The 18595-nt window shown below is 42.4% G+C and overlaps 1 protein-coding gene and 1 long non-coding RNA gene across 6 annotated transcripts in view; one reads left to right on the top strand and one right to left on the bottom strand.

Annotated features, from left to right (window-relative positions):
* Positions 1 to 18595, top strand: part of lama2 (laminin, alpha 2) — a 780279-nt gene that overhangs the window by 494734 nt on the left and 266950 nt on the right. For 3 of the 5 annotated variants that reach the window (XR_004558560.1, XM_034162642.1, XM_034162641.1), the window contains exons 33-37: positions 2553 to 2677; positions 2798 to 2884; positions 3975 to 4168; positions 14339 to 14481; positions 18175 to 18273. Coding sequence is in view for 4 of the 5 variants with exons in the window: in XM_034162642.1 (XP_034018533.1) it covers positions 2553 to 2677; positions 2798 to 2884; positions 3975 to 4168; positions 14339 to 14481; positions 18175 to 18273 (648 nt within the window). In the remaining variant the exon portion in view is untranslated. The remainder of the gene's footprint in view (positions 1 to 2552; positions 2678 to 2797; positions 2885 to 3974; positions 4169 to 14338; positions 14482 to 18174; positions 18274 to 18595) is intronic. The other 2 variants (XM_034162644.1, XM_034162643.1) reach the window with 1 other exon arrangement.
* Positions 1 to 18595, bottom strand: part of LOC117503416 — a 559959-nt gene that overhangs the window by 431853 nt on the left and 109511 nt on the right. The window lies entirely within an intron of this gene.

Raw genomic sequence — 18595 nt, 5'->3', positions numbered from 1 at the left:
TCTCCCTCTGGTGGTGGAATGCAATAGAACCGCACAGACATCCCCCAGTGCTCCACATGATACATCCCATCTTCTTAAACAGAGGAACAGGCTGAGCTGGTAACACTGAGCTATTGAGAAGAGCGCAAGTTAGCTTTGAGTCAGTGGACGTTAGGATGCACACTAATGTCCACTGAATGTCTTGTAAATCACTTCAGAGTTGTTATTAGGTTCCAAAGCAGCATTTTGGATGCACTGGATGGCTATCTAGTGCCATTCAGTAGATGGCAGTGTTCATGGCAGATTGAATACCAATTGCCATACATTCACTAAAAGTGCTGAATCACTTAACAAACAGAATTTTCAGTTTTGAAATTGCCTTTTTTTACAAATGAAAAAAGACATATTTAGAAATACGGATTCATTTGTAAAAACCAACACACACGTTACAGTAACTTGTGTGTTGATTTTTACATATACCAATCTACCACTGATGACAGGAAACTAATTTTCCCATAATGCCTTCTGGCATGTGTGTCTGTAAAAGCTAAAACCTCCAGAATTAGTGCGTTACTTTAAAACTATAACATATAGCTGATATTTTCACTTTGTAAAATGACAGAGGTGACATCAGTTTCAATAACTTGTCCGGAAATAGTTTGTTTAAATTTAATCATAAGTCAAAACTCTCTTGCTGTGCAAATAAATGATTTTTTTTGCTCCCCTTCCTTTCTCTCTGATCACCAGGTCTCTTTTGCTGAGAGAGGGCTGATGTGAGACAGAAGTGCTGGCTCGTTGTTGTGTCAGTAGTTGCCAGTGTACTGGAGTCAATACTAAAAATCAGTTTAGCTTTTAGCTCTGACTTACGCTATTTTTTTTAGGGGTTTATCGATTTAGCTTTATAAAAGTTAACTTTTCAGTTAGTGGATTAATGGTTATTGAAATGTTTTGTTAGCTGTGCCCACCAATGCACAAAACAAAGCAGTTTTGGTGAGACTAACCACAGTGCAGCTCTACTCTGATTGACTGTCTCCCTTGTTTCTAAAAAAAAAAGTAAAACATGGAACAGATTGAAACAGAATGTGACATTTAAACCTCCTAAAATACCTCTTAAAATGGGCCAAGGTTAGTGATCTTTGAACTTGCCCAAGGTCTGTGCCACAAGAATGGTCCCTGATAATTTGAATATTCTGCAGTAATAAGACTGGACTTATGCTGAGCACAGACAGATGGGCGGACAGACACAAAATCTTTGCAATAGCCAATTCCCAGATTTGATGGCTTTGGGTAAAATTCATTGAAAATACAATTTGTAGTGCAGCAATAAATCATGCTCACTTTGTTTATGGTGCACTATTTTTGCAAAGTTCATAGACTGCAGACTATATTTTTACACATTAACATATTTCTGTAATTTTTTAATGAGTGAACTTTTTTGTTGTTCATTGTTTTTGCCTTATATTTGTATGCTGTACAGTAGTGTTCAGAATAATGGTAGTGCTATGTGACTAAGTCTGTCTGGACAGTCTGGAGTTACCTGTAAGTGCTGTGACAGTTAGAAGACGCCTGTGTGAAGCTAATTTATGTGCAAGAAACCCCAGCAAAGTCCCTCTGTTAAATAAAAGACATGTGCAGAAGAGGTTACAATTTGCCAAAGAACACATCAACTGGCCTAAAGAGAAATGGAGGAATATTTTGTGGACTGATGAGAGTAAAATTGTTCTTTTTGGGTCCAAGGGCCACAGACAGTTTGTGAGATGACCCCCAAACTCTGAATTCAAGCCACAAGTTCACAGTGAAAACAGTGAAGCATGGTGGTGCAAGCATCATGATATGGGCATGTTTCTCCTACTATGGTGTTGGGCCTATATATCACATACCAGGTAACATGGATCAGTTTGGAGATGTCAAAATACTTGAAGAGGTCATGTTGCCTTATGCTGAAGAGGACATGCCCTTGAAATGGGTGTTTCAACAAGACAATGACCCCAAGCACACTAGTAAATGAGCAAAATCTTGGTTCCAAACCAACAAAATTAATTCCTCGCAGATGTGAAGAAATCATGAAAAACTGAGGTTATACAACTAAATACTAGTTTAGTGATTCACAGGATTGCTAAAAAAGCAGTTTGAACATAATAGTTTTGAGTTTGTAGAGACAACAGCAGATTCTCCTATTATTGTGAACACCCCCTTTTCTACTTTATTTTTACTAATAGCCCAATTTCATAGCCTTAAGAGTGTGCATATCATGAATGCTTGGTCTTGTTGGACTTGTGAGAATCTACTCAATCTACTGGTACCTTGTTTCCCATGTAACAATGAGAAATATACTCAAAACCTGGATTAATCTTTTTAGTCACATAGCACTACTATTATTCTGAACACTACTGTATGTACCTTGCATGTGCCTTGTTACATTTTTTTAATTCACCTGGCAGTGCTTCCAGTCATAAGGGGGGGGCAGTCAAAAAATTGTTGCAAAAGCCAAAACTAAGAACATACAGGACTGGTGAAAAGAATAGAAAAACGTTGAAGAGAATGAATGTTAGTGTTTGTTTGTGTATTTGTAGAACTGTCAAGATAACACAGAGGGTGATCAGTGTGAACGCTGTGTGCCAGGATTCTATGGTATCATCCAAGGTTTCCACGATGACTGTAAACCCTGTGCCTGTCCTCTTATCAACCCAGAGAACAAGTAAAGGGTTTTGTTTATCTTTCTTTCTTGTTGTCATTAATTGTTTTTATTAAACACAATAGAAACTGTTAATGTATTTAGTAAGTTTTTTGTTTTTTTATGAAAGCCCTTTCTGTCCAGTTTCAGCCCAACCTGTGTTGCTGAGGGGTTAAGCGACTACAGATGTACAGCCTGTCCTGAGGGATATGAGGGAAAATACTGCGAGAGGTCTCTCCATGTCACACACACACACACACACACACACACACACACACACACACACACACACACACACACACACACACACACACACACACACACACACACACACACACACACACACACACCCACACACACACAGAATAATCTCATGATTAGGGAATTTAGGCTTGACATAGATGTAAGAATTGGTCCCCAATGTACAGATAGTCACAGCTAGGTAAAACAAAAAAGGTATTTATTAATACAAAAAGAGTGCATAGGTCAGGGTGGTGAGCATAATAGTATAACAACAGGTCTGGAGGTTCGGCATGGACAAACAGGTGGTGAGGCAACCAAGGTTAGAACCAGTCCCAAAAAAACAGATTAATCAATGAATGAAAGCCAAATGCACCATATGATGATAGTCAATGAAGTGGCAATGAATGGGAGAATGAACCGGTTTTTCAAACTGCCCAGGAGTTAAGACGTGATTGCATGTGTGAGATGTCAGAGGTTAGAAAATGTTACAGTATTTTTTTTTTTTTATAATGTGAAAGTACAAACCTTAATTGAACATTTTACAAGTATCTTTAAACATTAGTTTCACAGCATTTTTAGAGATATGACTGTTTAAAATAAATACAAGGTGATGTTGACTGTAATATTATTGACATAGACAGAAAGACAGACCGTGTGTGACCAAATCTATAGTCTGGTACTTCATGCTAAGTGATATAGTGATTGATGCAACAAACTCTTCATAAGATAAAAAGGGTCCCATTTAGTTTGTAACATTAGAGCCCTTGTCAGTGAAATTATGTAGACTGACTATAATGTCCATATGCGAAGTTCTCCATTCAAGCAAGAAAGGTACTTTGTGTTTCCAAAGGACAACTGCATTCCTAAAGACATTTAAACAACTGTTTTCTTCTTATAGAAAAACAAAAGCATGAAACCTGACTTGATGGTAATAGTTTGCTGTGAAAAGCTTACAGTCAACTGCAAAGATTTGGCTCATTGACAACCGTAATCACAAATGAATGGCTGAATCAGTGGTGTCTTTGACATCTGAGTGTGCTTTCCACACAGTAACTCAGTTCTCTTAATCTCTGTCCAGGTGTGCCAGTGGTTACCATGGTAACCCAAAGGTGCCAGGCAGCTGGTGTGAGGAGTGTAAGTGTTCCTTATGGGGGGCGTGGCCCAGCCCGTGTGATCCAGTTACAGGCCAATGCCGTTGCAGGGTCGGGTCATCGGGGAAGTCGTGTGACAAGTGCATGGAGAGGCATGTGTGTGGACCAGCTGGGATTATTTGTAAGACTAACACACAGTCATTTGCTTCCATGACTCATTGTACTTTGTAGTTCTCTTTCTTAATTTTCTCTGGTAAATATTTTTACATACATTTTAAAGGTCCCTTCACACATAGTATGAATAAGTACAAATCAGGGCGAATCACAGTGGAAAAGCTCATATGAGTGAACCACGAAAACATCGAGGCAATGGGCAGGTGTGCACGATCCTCCTGCAATGGCATCGTGCACACGACAGTGTCATGTGAGCAGGAACACAGTGCAAGCAGCTGGGATGCCACATCACACCGCTGATGTGGGAAAAAATAAAATAAAAACCAGTTGTATAATTAGTGAATATCACCGGGTTGATATAAATAATGAATAAAAACGGACACAATACAGAACCCCGTGGTTAAATAACCCTGGTTAAATAAAAAATAAATGCTACTCACAGGATTCAAGCCTGCAAGCTCTGATTACCAGACGAAAACTTTACCACTGTTCTACAATCACTGTCTTATAACAGGAGCATGAAATGGCTAAAATCAAGCAGAATTTTTTTTTTTTAAAGAGAAACACGCACAGTGATAACTGACCAAACTGCGTTTGTTACAGCGTATTTCTGCTGATACGCAACTCAAAGTGGCATATTTGTCACACTGTTGGCTCTCATATGGTCCTGCGGCATACTGCTCACACGACACGCATGTCCTGTCAGATCGCCTGCTGCGTGTCCACATGAACTGATGGTCCATTCGAGCTGGGACAGCCTGTCAGTGTGTGTGCTATGTGTGCTCTCCAGCCTGTTGCAAAAGTGATATATGTTTTTATGTATGTCCACATGAGGACAGCAGGCAGAGACACACGCCTCACAGAGGAATGTTGTAAGGTCATGTCCTTCAAAACGTGGTACGCGTTCTCAAGCTGGTACATCCAGAAGCAGACACGCACCCCCTTGTTCATTCAGCACCCAAACCAACGTGTCTCTGTGTTATGTGGTCATTCATTTTCATTATTTATTATGTAATTGCATATGTAGGTATTGTCGTAGTCATTTATATACCTGTCCTTGTGGTGGTTTCTGTGTTTGTAATGTCTGCACTGAGCTGTCATCCAGCTGTCAGTGTGCTGCAATCAGTTGACAGGCCCCTTCCCATGCTGTGTGCTATCAGACCTGGCTGTCAGACCCCCATGTGATCAGATCTGTACATACATATAAGCATTTTATGCAAGTGTGCCCCCCCCCGGCATTCCATATGTGTTGGGGGGAGCAGGGGAGGGGGCATGACATGTGCAGACGTGCAAGGCACATGCACCACATGTGTATTGCTTTACAACTCCACAATCGCGGGGACACATTGACAAACTTCACATCCAGCTCAAAAGTGATGACTGTTTTCATGATAATAGTGTGAATGGCCACACATTTTCTAAGTGCCAAGCGAGTGGTGTTAGATGTTCGTGTGTGTGACCTGGAATTTAGCGGACACCTGCCGCGAGAGGGATCAAATGGGCTCTCACAGGGCACACGCAGTCTTTCAGCTGCTGATGTGCGCAAATAGTTGAAGCAACAAGTGTACAAGGCGATTTTACAGCTTCATATTGCATACGATTCCTGCTTCATGTGCAATTCATGCTCAATTCGACCACATTCATACTATATGTGAAGGGGCCTTTAACTGCAGCATTTTATGGCTAATGAAATATGTTGAAGTTGGCTGTGTTATTATCGATTCCATTTTTTTCTATTGTTATTTTGGCAATCAAATGTAAATAAGCAGTCACAGCTCTGTCCTCATGTTGCTATGGGAACTGGCATTGTTGCACAAGTTAGATTCAAGTTATTTACAAAATGATGTCAGTGTCATTTGGAACTAATTTAAAGTTAATTTGATGCTATTGGCGCATCTGTAATGTGTAGAGGTAAGGGCTGTCAATAAAGTAACGGTCCTTTTTATTTTTTTCAAAAACTATATGGATTTCATTCATATGTTTTTACGTCAGACATGCTTGAACCCTCGTGCGCATGCGTGAGTTTTTCCACGCCTGTTGGTGACGTCATTCGCCTGTGAGCACTCCTTGTGGGAGGAGTCGTCCAGCCCCTCGTCGGAATTCCTTTGTCTGAGAAGTTGCTGAGAGACTGGCGCTTTGTTTGATCAAAATTTTTTCTAAACCTGTGAGACACATCGAAGTGGACACGGTTCGAAAAATTAAGCTGGTTTTCAGTGAAAATTTTAACGGCTGATGAGAGATTTTGAGGTGAGACTGTCGCTTTAAGGACTTTTCACGGTGCGAGACGTCGCGCTGCGCTCTCAGGCGGCGTCATCAGCCTGTTCAAGCTGAAAACCTCCACATTTCAGGCTCTGTTGATCCAGGACGTCGTGAGAGAACAGAGAAGTTTCAGAAGAAGTCGGTTTCAGCATTTTATCCGGATATTCCACTGTTAAAGGAGATTTTTTTAATGAAAGACGTGCGGACGGATCCGCGCGTCGGGACGCAGCCGACGCGGTGCGGCGGCACAGGAAAAACACCTCTGTGTTGATAACCATTTGTAAAATCCAGGCGGCTTTTGATGGCTTTCAGTGGAGTGAGTATATGAGAAATTGTTTAACAGGCAGGACATGTTCCAACTTGTCCTTAAGGCTTTCAACAGAGGTGTTTTTCCTGTGGCGGAGCGTTGCGGCGGCTGCGTTGCGGCGGCTGCGTCCCGACGCGCGGACCCGTCCGCACGTCTTTCATTAAAAAAATCTCCTTTAACAGTGGAATATCCGGATAAAATGCTGAAACCGACTTCTTCTGAAACTTCTCTGTTCTCTCACGACGTCCTGGATCAATAGAGCCTGAAATGTGGAGGTTTTCAGCTTGAACAGGCTGATGACGCCGCCTGAGAGCGCTGCACGACGTCTCGCACCGTGAAAAGTCCTTAAAGCGACAGTCTCACCTCAAAATCTCTCATCAACCGTTAAAATTTTCACTGAAAACCAGCTTAATTTTTCGAACCGTGTCCACTTCGATGTGCCTCACAGGTTTAGAAAAAATTTTGATCAAACAAAGCGCCAGTCTCTCAGCAACTTCTCAGACAAAGGAATTCCGACGAGGGGCTGGACGACTCCTCCCACAAGGAGTGCTCACAGGCGAATGACGTCACCGACAGGCGTGGAAAAACTCACGCATGCGCACGAGGGTTCAAGCATGTCTGACGTAAAAACATATGAATGAAATCCATATAGTTTTTGAAAAAAATAAAAAGGACCGTTACTTTATTGACAGCCCTCGTATATGAAAACAACTGATGAAGGTGATGTGAAATTGCTGCTGTCGGAGAAGAGGAAATTGCTTGCTCAGGTCTTTATATGTTCAGACACAGAGTGTTTTCATAAATTAGCACTGTGAGTGCTACAGTGCACCATGGCACTAAAACTGGTGACCGCTGTGTCTAGAGTACAATCACAAGTCTTGATGCTTGGCAGAAAATGAAGCAATCAAACCACTGTTCACTTGTTGAAGTAAGACTGATCTCTCCATTCTGTCAGTGCTCTGCCCAGCCTTCATGTTAACAGCGCAGCCTTGCACTGTCTCAGATCGCATTGATAACAGTGAAGGAAACTCAGGCACCTCTCAAATTTGCCATATCGTGTGCCATAATCTGCCTCGAAATCGAGGGACAAGCAATATTTCCTATGAGGTGCTTGAATCATTACTGTTCTACTTTACATGATGCTTAGGTGAGTTTTGTTTCAATCCTTTAATACGAGGGCTGTCAATAAAGTATAGGTCCTTTTTATTTTTTTCAAAAACTATATGGATTTCATTCATATGTTTTTACGTCAGACATGCTTGAACCCTCGTGCGCATGCGTGAGTTTTTCCACGCCTGTCGGTGACGTCATTCGCCTGTGAGCACTCCTTGTGGGAGGAGTCGTCCAGCCCCTCGTCGGAATTCCTTTGCCTGAGAAGTTGCTGAGAGACTGGCGCTTTGTTTGATCAAAATTTTTTCTAAACCTGTGAGGCACATCGAAGTGGACACGGTTCGAAAAATTAAGCTGGTTTTCGGTGAAAATTTTAACGGCTGATGAGAGATTTTAGTCTTAGTCTTAGTCAGCTTTATTGTCATTTCTACAATACATCACAGACATATTGAGAACTGAAATACCTGATCTCTGGACTCCCTGACCTCACAAAAGAAGGTATTAAAGAAATATAATAACAAGGTATAAGTATCAAGTGTAGAAATATAATAACAAAGTATAAGTATCAAGTGTAGAAATATAATAAAGTATAAGTATCAAGTGTAGAAATATAATAACAAAGTATAAGTATCAAGTGTAGAATTGTAAACAAACAAATGCTTGTAGTGCAAAGTTGGCAGGACAACATTCAGCAGTAATGGATATGTGCAAATTCCATGACCAGAGCAAGAATATATACAGTTGTTGATCATTGTGCAGAGAGTATTGTATGTATAAAGTGCAATATCTTCACAGCAGCTTAGGTTAGGGAGGTTAGGGAATAGACGGGAGTGGAAAGTGAAACAGTCCAGTTTGTGTTTATGTGTGAGTGGAGGGCAACAGGGGGAAAGGGGGCAAAGCAGGGAGGGAGTTGAGTGTGTCCTGACAGCCTGGTGGAAAAAGCTGTCTCTCAGCCAGCTGGTCTTGGCCTGGAGACTGCGCAGTCTCCTCCCCGACGGCAGCAGGCTGAAGAGACTACGTAATGGATGAGTGGGGTCACTTACGATCTTAGTGGCTTTCCGGGTGAAGCGGGTGTTGTACAGTTCTTGGAGGGGTGGGAGAGAGCTGCCCATGATCTTCTCCGCTGCTCTCACGATGCGTTGAAGGGACCTACGGCAAGTCGCTGTGCAGGCACCGCACCACACCGTGATGCAGCATGACAGGACACTCTCGATCGTACCCCTGTAGAACATGCACATGATGTGTGGTGTTGCTCCGACTTTTGAGGTGATACTTTGAGGTGATACTGTCGCTTTAAGGACTTCCCACGGAACGAGACGTCGTGCAGCACTCCCAGGTGCCGTCGTCAGCCTGTTTCAAGCTGAAAACCTCCACATTTCAGGCTCTATTGATCCAGGATGTCGTGAGAGAACAGAGAAGTTTCAGAAGAAGTCGGTTTCAGCATTTTATCCGGATAATCCACTGTTAAAGGAGATTTTTTTTAATGAAAGACGTGCGGGCGGATTGCAGCGTCGGCTCGCAGCCGCCGCGATGCTCCGCCACAGGAAAAACACCTCTGTTGGAAGCCTTAAGGACAAGTTGGAACATGTCCAGCTGTTAAACAATTTCTCATATACTCACTCCACTGAAAGCCATCAAAAGCCACCTGGATTTTACAAATGGTTATCAACACGGAGGTGTTTTTCCTGTGCCGCCGCACCGCGCCGGCTGCGTCCCGACGCGCGGACGTCTTTCATTAAAACATTAAAACAGTGGAATATCCGGATAAAATGCTGAAACCGACTTCTTCTGAAACTTCTCTGTTCTCTCACGATGTCCTGGATCAATAGAGCCTGATATGTGGAGGTTTTCAGCTTGAAACAGGCTGACGACGGTGCCTGGGAGTGCTGCGTGACGTCCCGCACCGTGGGAAGTCCTTAAAGCGACAGTATCACCTCAAAATCTCTCATCAGCCGTTAAAATTTTCACCGAAAACCAGCTTAATTTTTCGAACTGTGTCCACTTCGATGTGCCTCACAGGTTTAGAAAAAATTTTGATCAAACAAAGCGCCAGTCTCTCAGCAACGTCTCAGACAAAGGAATTCCGACGAGGGGCTGGACGACTCCTCCCACAAGGAGTGCTCACAGGCGAATGACGTCACCGACAGGCGTGGAAAAACTCACGCATGCGCACGAGGGTTCAAGTATGTCTGACGTAAAAACATATGAATGAAATCCATATAGTTTTTGAAAAAAATAAAAAGGACCTATACTTTATTGACAGACCTCATATGCTCACATTTTTAATAGAATGTAGTACATATCATTATGTACAACCAAACGGGTGAGTTGACCATTATAGGGTTAAAACAGTAATGTATAAAATAATCCAGGTATGCATTCATCTAAAATACAGTATTCAGTATTTGTCTTCTGTCATTCATGTTGGCTTAATGTCAGTGGTGCGAGGCCATGAATGTGTTCATAAGATTTACAAATATGTGTGGAGACATTTGTGTCTGTGTGTGTTAACAGATTTCAGCATGTGTATAACCATCTGAAAAAGATCTACAAATGAGCACAAAAATGTGCAAATATTTTCAGAATCGGTGTGTGTTATCAGATATGTAAGAGTATAAATCTGTAAATGTATAAAGAGATCTAATGTTTCTGCAATGTATTGTGTCGAACAAGGACAAACAAACATATTTTACCTGGGACTCCTTTGTGGATGTATGTGACAATCTGTCAACATTACATACGTTGCTGAAGACATTTTCCATACTATATGTGTGTTGGTGTTTTATGGTGTGCATGTGACTGCATGTGTGTGAATGCATGGCTGTATATTCTTAGCATGTTGTGGTTTTGTCATGGACTGACAGAGCAAAAACCTGGTTTTATTGAATTTATTTTTGATATCCCTTATTACAAATTTTAATTTCCATAAAAAAATCAACCTTGGGAGAAAGTAGAGAAGAAAAAATTCCACAGTGTAATCACAGAGTAGGCTGTTCCAAAAACAGAACCTCTGTTCTGTTTTTGCCCATTTGTATGTCTGTTTGTGAACAGCCTGAAGCCCACAATTTTTCATATATCCTTAGGAAAATTTTGCTGAAGATTCATATCCTAATAGGCAATTTTCAAGGTCAAAAACAAAAATATCATATTTCTTTCATATTTGAGAGCATTATGTAGGATGGTATCCTTTCTCAACTGACAAAGTTTGATCCAGATCTGATCCAGGTTACAAATTTTGTGATCATTTAAATTTAACATTGAAACCCCATTTAATGTATTTTATACATTATATCTTAATTGAATGTGCCCCAATCACACTCATACGAGGTCTGCGAGAAAAATAACATACCTTTTTATTTTTTTCAAAAACTATATGGATTTGAATCACATGTGATTACATCAGCCAACCTTGAACCCTCGTGCGCATGCGTGAGTTTTTTCACGACTGTCGGTTACGTCATTCGCCTGTGGGCAGGCTTTGAGTGAGCACTGGTCCACCCCCTCGTCGGAATTCCTTTGTCTAACAACTTGCTGAGAGACTGGCGCTTTGCTTTATCAAAATTTTTTCAGAACCTGTGAGGCAGATTGAAGTGGACACCATTCGAGAAATTCAGCTGGTTTTCAATGAAAATTTTAACGGCTGATGAGAAATTATGGAGTGTTACTGTCGCTTTAAGGACTTCCCACGGAGTGGGACGTCGCGCCGCGCTCTGAGGCGCCGTCGTCAGCCTGTTTCGAGCTGTAAACCTCCAAATTTAAGCCTCTGTTGACCCAGGACGTCGTGAGAGAACAGAGAAGTTGCAGAAGAGCTCGGGATCAGCAGTTTATCCGGACATTCCACTGTTAAAGGCGATTTTGTAATAAAAGACGTGCGGACTAATTGGCACGTCAGCAGGCAGCCGGCGTGGCGCGCCACCACAGGAAAAACACCTGCGTTGGAAGCCTTAAGGACAAGTTGGAACATGTCCAGCTGTTAAACAATTTCTCAGATACTCACTTTACTGGAAGCCATCAAAAGCCGCCTGGTTTTTACAAATGGTTATCAACACGGAGGTGTCTTTCCTGTGGCGGCGCGCCGGCTGCCTGCCAACACGCCAATCCGTCCACACGTCTTTCATTACAAAATCTCCTTTAACAGTGGAATGTCCGGATAAACTGCTGATCCAGAGCTCTTCTGAAACTTCTCTGTTCTCTCACGACGTCCTGGGTCAACAGAGGCTTAAATTTGGAGGTTTTCAGCTCGAAACAGGCTGACGACGGCGCCTCAGAGCGCGGTGCGACGTCCCACTCCGTGGGAAGTCCTTAAAGCGACAGTAACACTCCATAATCTCTCATCAGCCGTTAAAATTTTCACCGAAAACCAGCTGAATTTCTCGAATGGTGTCCACTTCGATCTGCCTCACAGGTCCTGAAAAAATTTTGATAAAGCAAAGCGCCAGTCTCTCAGCAAGTTGTTAGACAAAGGAATTCCGACGAGGGGGGTGAACCAGTGCTCACTCAAAGCCTGCCCACAGGCGAATGACGTAACCGACAGGCGTGAAAAAACTCTTGCATGCCCACGAGGGTTCAAGCTTGTCTGATGTAATCGCACGTGATTCAAATCCATATAGTTTTTGAAAAAAATAAAAAGGTCTGATACTTTTCTCACAGACCTCGTATTTAAAAGTGAGGTGCAGACTGGCACTCACTATCACCTGACAAAGTTTGATCCAGATCTGATCTGGATTGTGCATTTTGTGGACATTTGAATTTAATCTTGAAAAGCCCATTTGATGTACATTTTGCATTATGTCTCAATCAAAAGTGCCTCAGTCACTCTCATTTGTGATAATGAGGTGCGAACTGGCACCCTCAGTGAATAGACGGTTTGATCTGCATCTGATATTGCAGATTTAACAGGTGTTTGATTTTAACATTGAAAAGCCCTTTTGATCTATATTTTGTATTATACGAGGTCTGTTAGAAAAGTATCGGACCTTTGGCTGGGAAAAAAAACTGGCATACCTGGAGCGTTGGAAACCTAATCACCCTCAAAGTAGTCTCCTTGGGACTCCACACACTTCTCCCAGCGGTGCCGCCACTGTTGGAAGCATTCCGAAAAAGCGTCTTTAGAAATGCAGTTCAGCTCTGCTGTCGTTGCAGCCATAATGTCCTCTCTTGTCTCAAATCTCATTCCTTTCAATGGCATCTTGAGTTTGGGGAACAGCCAGAAGTCGCAAGGGGCCATATCAGGAGAGTAAGGAGCCTGTTGAACCACCGGAGTCTGGTTTTTCGTCAAAAAAGTCTGAATTAAGTGAGAGGAATGTGCTGGAGCATTGTCGTGATGGATGCGCCAATTTCCTGTGGCCCACAACTCCGGTCTCTTGCGCTGCACAGCATTATGTAGGCGACGGCGGACATCCCTGTGGTACTCCTTGGTGATTGTTTGACCCTGTGGTGCGTACTCATGGTGTACCACACCACAGGAGTCAAAGAAAACAGTCAGCATCACCTTGACGTTGCTGCGCACTTGGCGAGCCTTCTTTGGTCTTGGTGAAGTGGAATGCTTCCGGGTCGTGCCCGTACACCCAGGACTCATCACCAGTGATTATGGTGTCCATGAAGTTGGATTCACTCTTTGTGAAGTCCAGCATGTCCTGTGAGACTTCAACACGAAGGTGCTTTTGCTCTGCCGTCAGCAACTTCGGCACAAATTTTGCCGCCACTCTTTTCATGCCCAAATCTTCTGTCACAATGGAATGTGCTGAAAAAGTGCTGATGTCCACCTCTTCCGCAGTTTCTCAGACAGTCACACGATGGTCCCGCATCACCACAGCGTTCACTTTGGAAATGATCTCGTCATTTCGGCATGTTGATGGCCGACCGGAGCGCGGCTCGCTCTCCACTGTTACGCGGCCATCTTTAAACCGGTTGTACCACTCCTTAATCCGTGTGATGCTCATTGCATCATCATCTCCAAAAGCCGCCTGAATTTTCCAAATGGTTTCCCCCTTGGCTGTCACCCAGTTTCTGGCAAAATTTGATGCAGTAGCACTTCTCCAATCGTTCCATCATTTTCCTTGTAATAAAAATCCGCCCAGCACGCTCCACACGTCCGCACACAAAACCTACTTACCAGGAACTGACACAATCGACAGGCGGAAAAAAACTCACGCATGCGCACGAAGGTTCAAGGTTGGCTGATGCAAGCACATGTGATTCAGATCCATCAGGTTTTTGCAAAAAATAAAAAGGTCTGATACTTTTCTAACAGACCTCGTATTTTAGCTTATGAAAATCCACTTCAAACAGGACTTTGACCTTGAAAATGTTTTTCCAAAGTAAAATTTGTGGAATTGAAAACAAGTGTCGGTGGAGGTTTGCACTCTACAAGCGTGATGCTCTAGTTCTTGTTAATTCTTTATTCTCAGTCCAGAGAGTATAATATGTAGTTAAATGCATCAGGTTGGTCATAGCACACACATTCTGATGTCTGACTTTGTATATGGGTTTGTTTTCCAGCCTGTGATGATGACTGCTCAGGTCTTTTGATCAGTGATATGGATCGTCTTTATCATATCATCACTGAAGTTACCCTGACTACACCCCTGCCACCACCTTACAAGGTCTTGTACCGCTATGAGAACATGACAGAGGAACTGAAGGTAAAAGTACCATTTCTAGGAACAAATATTTTCTGTCAATATCCTGATACTAAATTTTGTTGCCTTAGGCTAAATATTGTCTCTGAGGTATGAAGTATTCACATTGCCATTAAGTCAGCACTTCACCTTCATACCTTTACTACACTTAGCAAATATGTAAGAGAAATAAATAAAGCTGAAGCCTCTGTAAACACCCAAGCAGTCATGAATGACTTGGGCTGCACATGAACTTTACTAAATCTCTCTTTGCAACACACACATACATACATACATACATACATACACACACACACACACACACACACATATATATATATATATGTGTGTGTGTGTGTGTGTGTGTGTGTGTGTGTGTGTGTGTGTGTGTGTGTGTGTGTGTGTGTGTGTGTGTGTGTGTTGATGGGTCATCCAGTAGGGAGCATTCAGAGCACAAATAGAGGGGTCAGGTGTGTACGGGGCAGACAATAATCACACAGTTCAAGTTTCAAGCAAATCAGTCAATGCATGAAGGAGTTATGTGAAGTTGATGGTTCATCCACTAGGGGCACTTAGTGCACAAACAGAGGGGCAAGGTGTGTTAAGGGGCTGACCCTCATTACACATGTGAAGTTTCAAGTCAATCAGGTAATGCATGAGTTATAACAAGTTGATAATTTATCCACTAGGGGGCACTCAGAGTACAAACAGAGGGGCCAGGTGTGTTCAGGGGCCAACCCTCATCACACATGTGAAGTTTCAAGTCAGTCAGGCAAAGCATGAAGGAGTTATCATGACTTGATGTTCCATGGACATAGAGAAAAGGTTTTGATAACTTTTGATCAGTATCATCTCTGGATGCTGTGAAAGAAATTTGAAGTGCACTGGACAAAATCCCTAGGAGGAGTTTGTTCAAATACAACGCTTGGAAATCAAGCCAAAATGACAAGAAAATTCTAAATGGCCGACTTCCTGTTTGGAGTAGACCAATGGTGCAAGAGACTTTTTTGTACATCTGTGCAAGTCACACGTGTACCAATTTTCATCTCCCTACTCCAAAAAAACCCCTATGGGGAGGGGTTTTTGAAAGTTTCAAGGGGGCGCTATTGAGGCATTTTGCCCTGCCCATGGGCAACGCCCCTATGAATTGTAAGAGAATAGAATAGAATTTATTATTATCATTGTACATGACACCAGAAAAAAATACTGTGCATGACAATGAAATTAAAAACAATCTCTTAAAAGCATATTTAAAATAAATAAATACAATAAATAAATAACCGTAAAAATTCTACATAAAACCTAGTTAAAACACTCAATCACAATCATAAAATGGCAGGACCAGCAGCATTCAGTGCACAAATAGCTCTTCCCACAAAGCTATTTTTAAGTCTGTTTGTTCTGGCCTTAAGTGCCCTGTATTGTCTGCCTGATGGCAATAATTCAAACAAATAGTGTCCACGATGGGAGGGGTCTCTGATTATAGTCCTTGCCTTCCTGACACAAAGAGGTTGTCGTGCTTGACGTGTGTATCAATTTTCATGATGGTATGACAAAATTAAAGCCGTCAAAAGGAGGAAAGTAATTTCATGGTGAAGGGTCGATATTCGGCACGCCGCCACACGGACACCGTTACTTGTAACTTCACGGCGATCATCACCTACGATCACCAAATTGTTCTGCATGTTTTAGAAGTGGTATGAAGTTGATTGGGTTAACTACGTGATATCAGTTCCTGTTAAAGTAAAAATAGGACATTTCCTGTTACCATCGGGGGGCGATATGGCAGAGGTGGGAAGTTAATATATGCCGAAGTTCAGTACAGAGCCCTCATCATGTCCAGCAAGTTTGAAGGATCTACGATGATGTATGTGGGCGTGACAGCGATTCGAAGTGAAACGGTGTGCTCCGAAAAGCTCGCCAAAGTTTGACGAACCCTCGCAGCCACGCCAGACCCTGATTCATGCTTTTGTTTCTTCTAGACTAGATTATTGTAATGTTCTATTTTCAGGGTTACCACAGTCCAGCATTAGGGGTTTTCAGCTGGTTCAGAACGCTGCCGCCAGACTTCTGACACGTAGTAGAAGGTCTGAACATATCACACCCATTTTGGCATCTTTGCACTGGCTCCCTGTCTCTGTGAGAGCAGATTTTAAGGTTTTGTTGACTTATAAAGTTGTTCATGGACTGGCGCCATGTTATCTGGCTGATCTGGTGGAACTCTACGTGCCGGCCCGGGCTTTGCAGTCGCAGGATGCGGGACTTCTCTGTGTTCCCAGGGTGAAGAAGAAGTCAGTAGGTCAAAGAGCCTTTTCGTATCGTGCACCCACCCTATGGAACAGTCTTCCTGCGATCGTGAGGCAGTCTGAGTCTGTGGACATTTTTAAGTCAAGACTCAAAACCTATTTTTATTCTCTTTCTTATGGATAGGTTTTATTTTTATTTGTTTTATTCTTTTACTTCTGTTTTTATTCATGTACTTGAATTTTTTATTAATTTTAAATTATTTATTTATTTATTTGTTTGTTTTATGTAAGGTGCCTTGAGATGGCTTTTGTTGTGATTTGGCGCATTATAAGCTAATTAAACTAAACTAAACTTTTGACCTAATTACATTCTTTTGATGACTTTTGATCACCATTGGGTCATGATGATGTTAACCAAATTTGAAGACGATTGGATGAAATCTCTAGGACAAGTTCGTTGAAATGTAAGTACTGGAAATGGCCAAAAATGGCAAAAATTACTTCAAAATCGAAACTTAAAATCAAAATGTCTGACTTACGGTCGACATTTCACCATGACGTTAAGAGACTTTTTTGTACATCCTAGCATGGTAAATATGTGTACCGAATTTCGTGAGGCTACAACGAAAAAAACCCTATGCAGAGGGGTTTTTTTTTTTTCTAGGGGGTGCTATTTCGCGATTTTGCTGCGAACATGTGCCTTCCTATTGTCTCCCTGCAAATGGTATAGGCTATACCAGCACCGCAGAGAGGGCGCCAGTGGACCTCAGTCTGCGGTTCATCTCCACCTTAAAGACACTAACCACACGTTTGAGGACAAGGAAGTTAAAATATTAGCCAGAGAGAAGAAATGGTTTGAGAGAGGGGTCAAGGAGGCATTCTTTGTGAAACATTTGAAACCCAGCCTTAACCGGGGAGGGGGTCTGAGACACACTTTATCCCCTGTTTACAATGGGGTACTCGGGTCAAAGGAGTTTCAGTCTTTTGTTCATGGTAATGAGTCATTCACGTCATCAAGGCATCCATCCCATCATTAGAGGGACAGCTGTCCTGTCATTAGGTGTGCTAACTAGAGCACAATAGTTGCTAATTAGAGCTATTGTTTAGTCACTAGCCTATAGCAGTCTGCCTCTCAGTAGGAGGGGTCTGGTTAGGTTTAAAACTCCAGCTTTTGTTGGCTTCTGTTTTATTCTTCTCTACAAAAGTCAGACAGAAGTCAAACTTCCAGAGCAAGAATTTTAGGTGAGGAAGCTTCTGCGATTTGAAGCGAAACGTCCTCGCGTCAAGCAACCCAGTCCAGTCGAACATTCAAGCTTCTCTACTATGGAAACCACCTGGACAACTGAGAGCCTACACAGAAACTCTTGATTTTAATTTTACAACATACCAGTCAGCTCAAAAGCTCCTGCCCTCGGCCAAAATGTGTGAGACATGCCTCTATAATTCCTTCATCTGTGTTTCTCTCACACAGCACATGCTGTCGCCTCAGAAAACTCCGGAGAGATTACTGCAGCTGGCTGACTCCAACCTCGTATCACTGGTTATAGAGATGGACCAACTACACAGCAGGGTACACAAACTTCTGTTTCTATCTTTAACTCTGTCATTATGTCATCTGTATGCATTGTCGGTATTACATCAGACCTGGTTCACGTGGGTGTTGAACTCTGCCAGGGCTGCCCCTTGTCACCAATCCTGTTTGTGATGCTCATGGACAGGATTTCAAGGTGCAGTCAGGGACAGGTGAGTGTCCAGTTTGGTGACCTCAGAGTTGCATCTCTGCTTTTTGCAGATGATGTGGTTCTGTTGGCTTCATCAGGTAGTGACCTCCCATCCACACTGAGCAGGTTTGAGGCCGAGTGTGAAGTGACTGGTATGAGAATCAGTGGAGG

This window comes from Thalassophryne amazonica, chromosome 21 (genome assembly GCF_902500255.1).
Source record: "Thalassophryne amazonica chromosome 21, fThaAma1.1, whole genome shotgun sequence".
In the NCBI taxonomy this organism is placed as follows: Eukaryota; Metazoa; Chordata; class Actinopteri; order Batrachoidiformes; family Batrachoididae; genus Thalassophryne; species Thalassophryne amazonica.
This window is presented reverse-complemented; position numbering and strand designations above follow the sequence as displayed.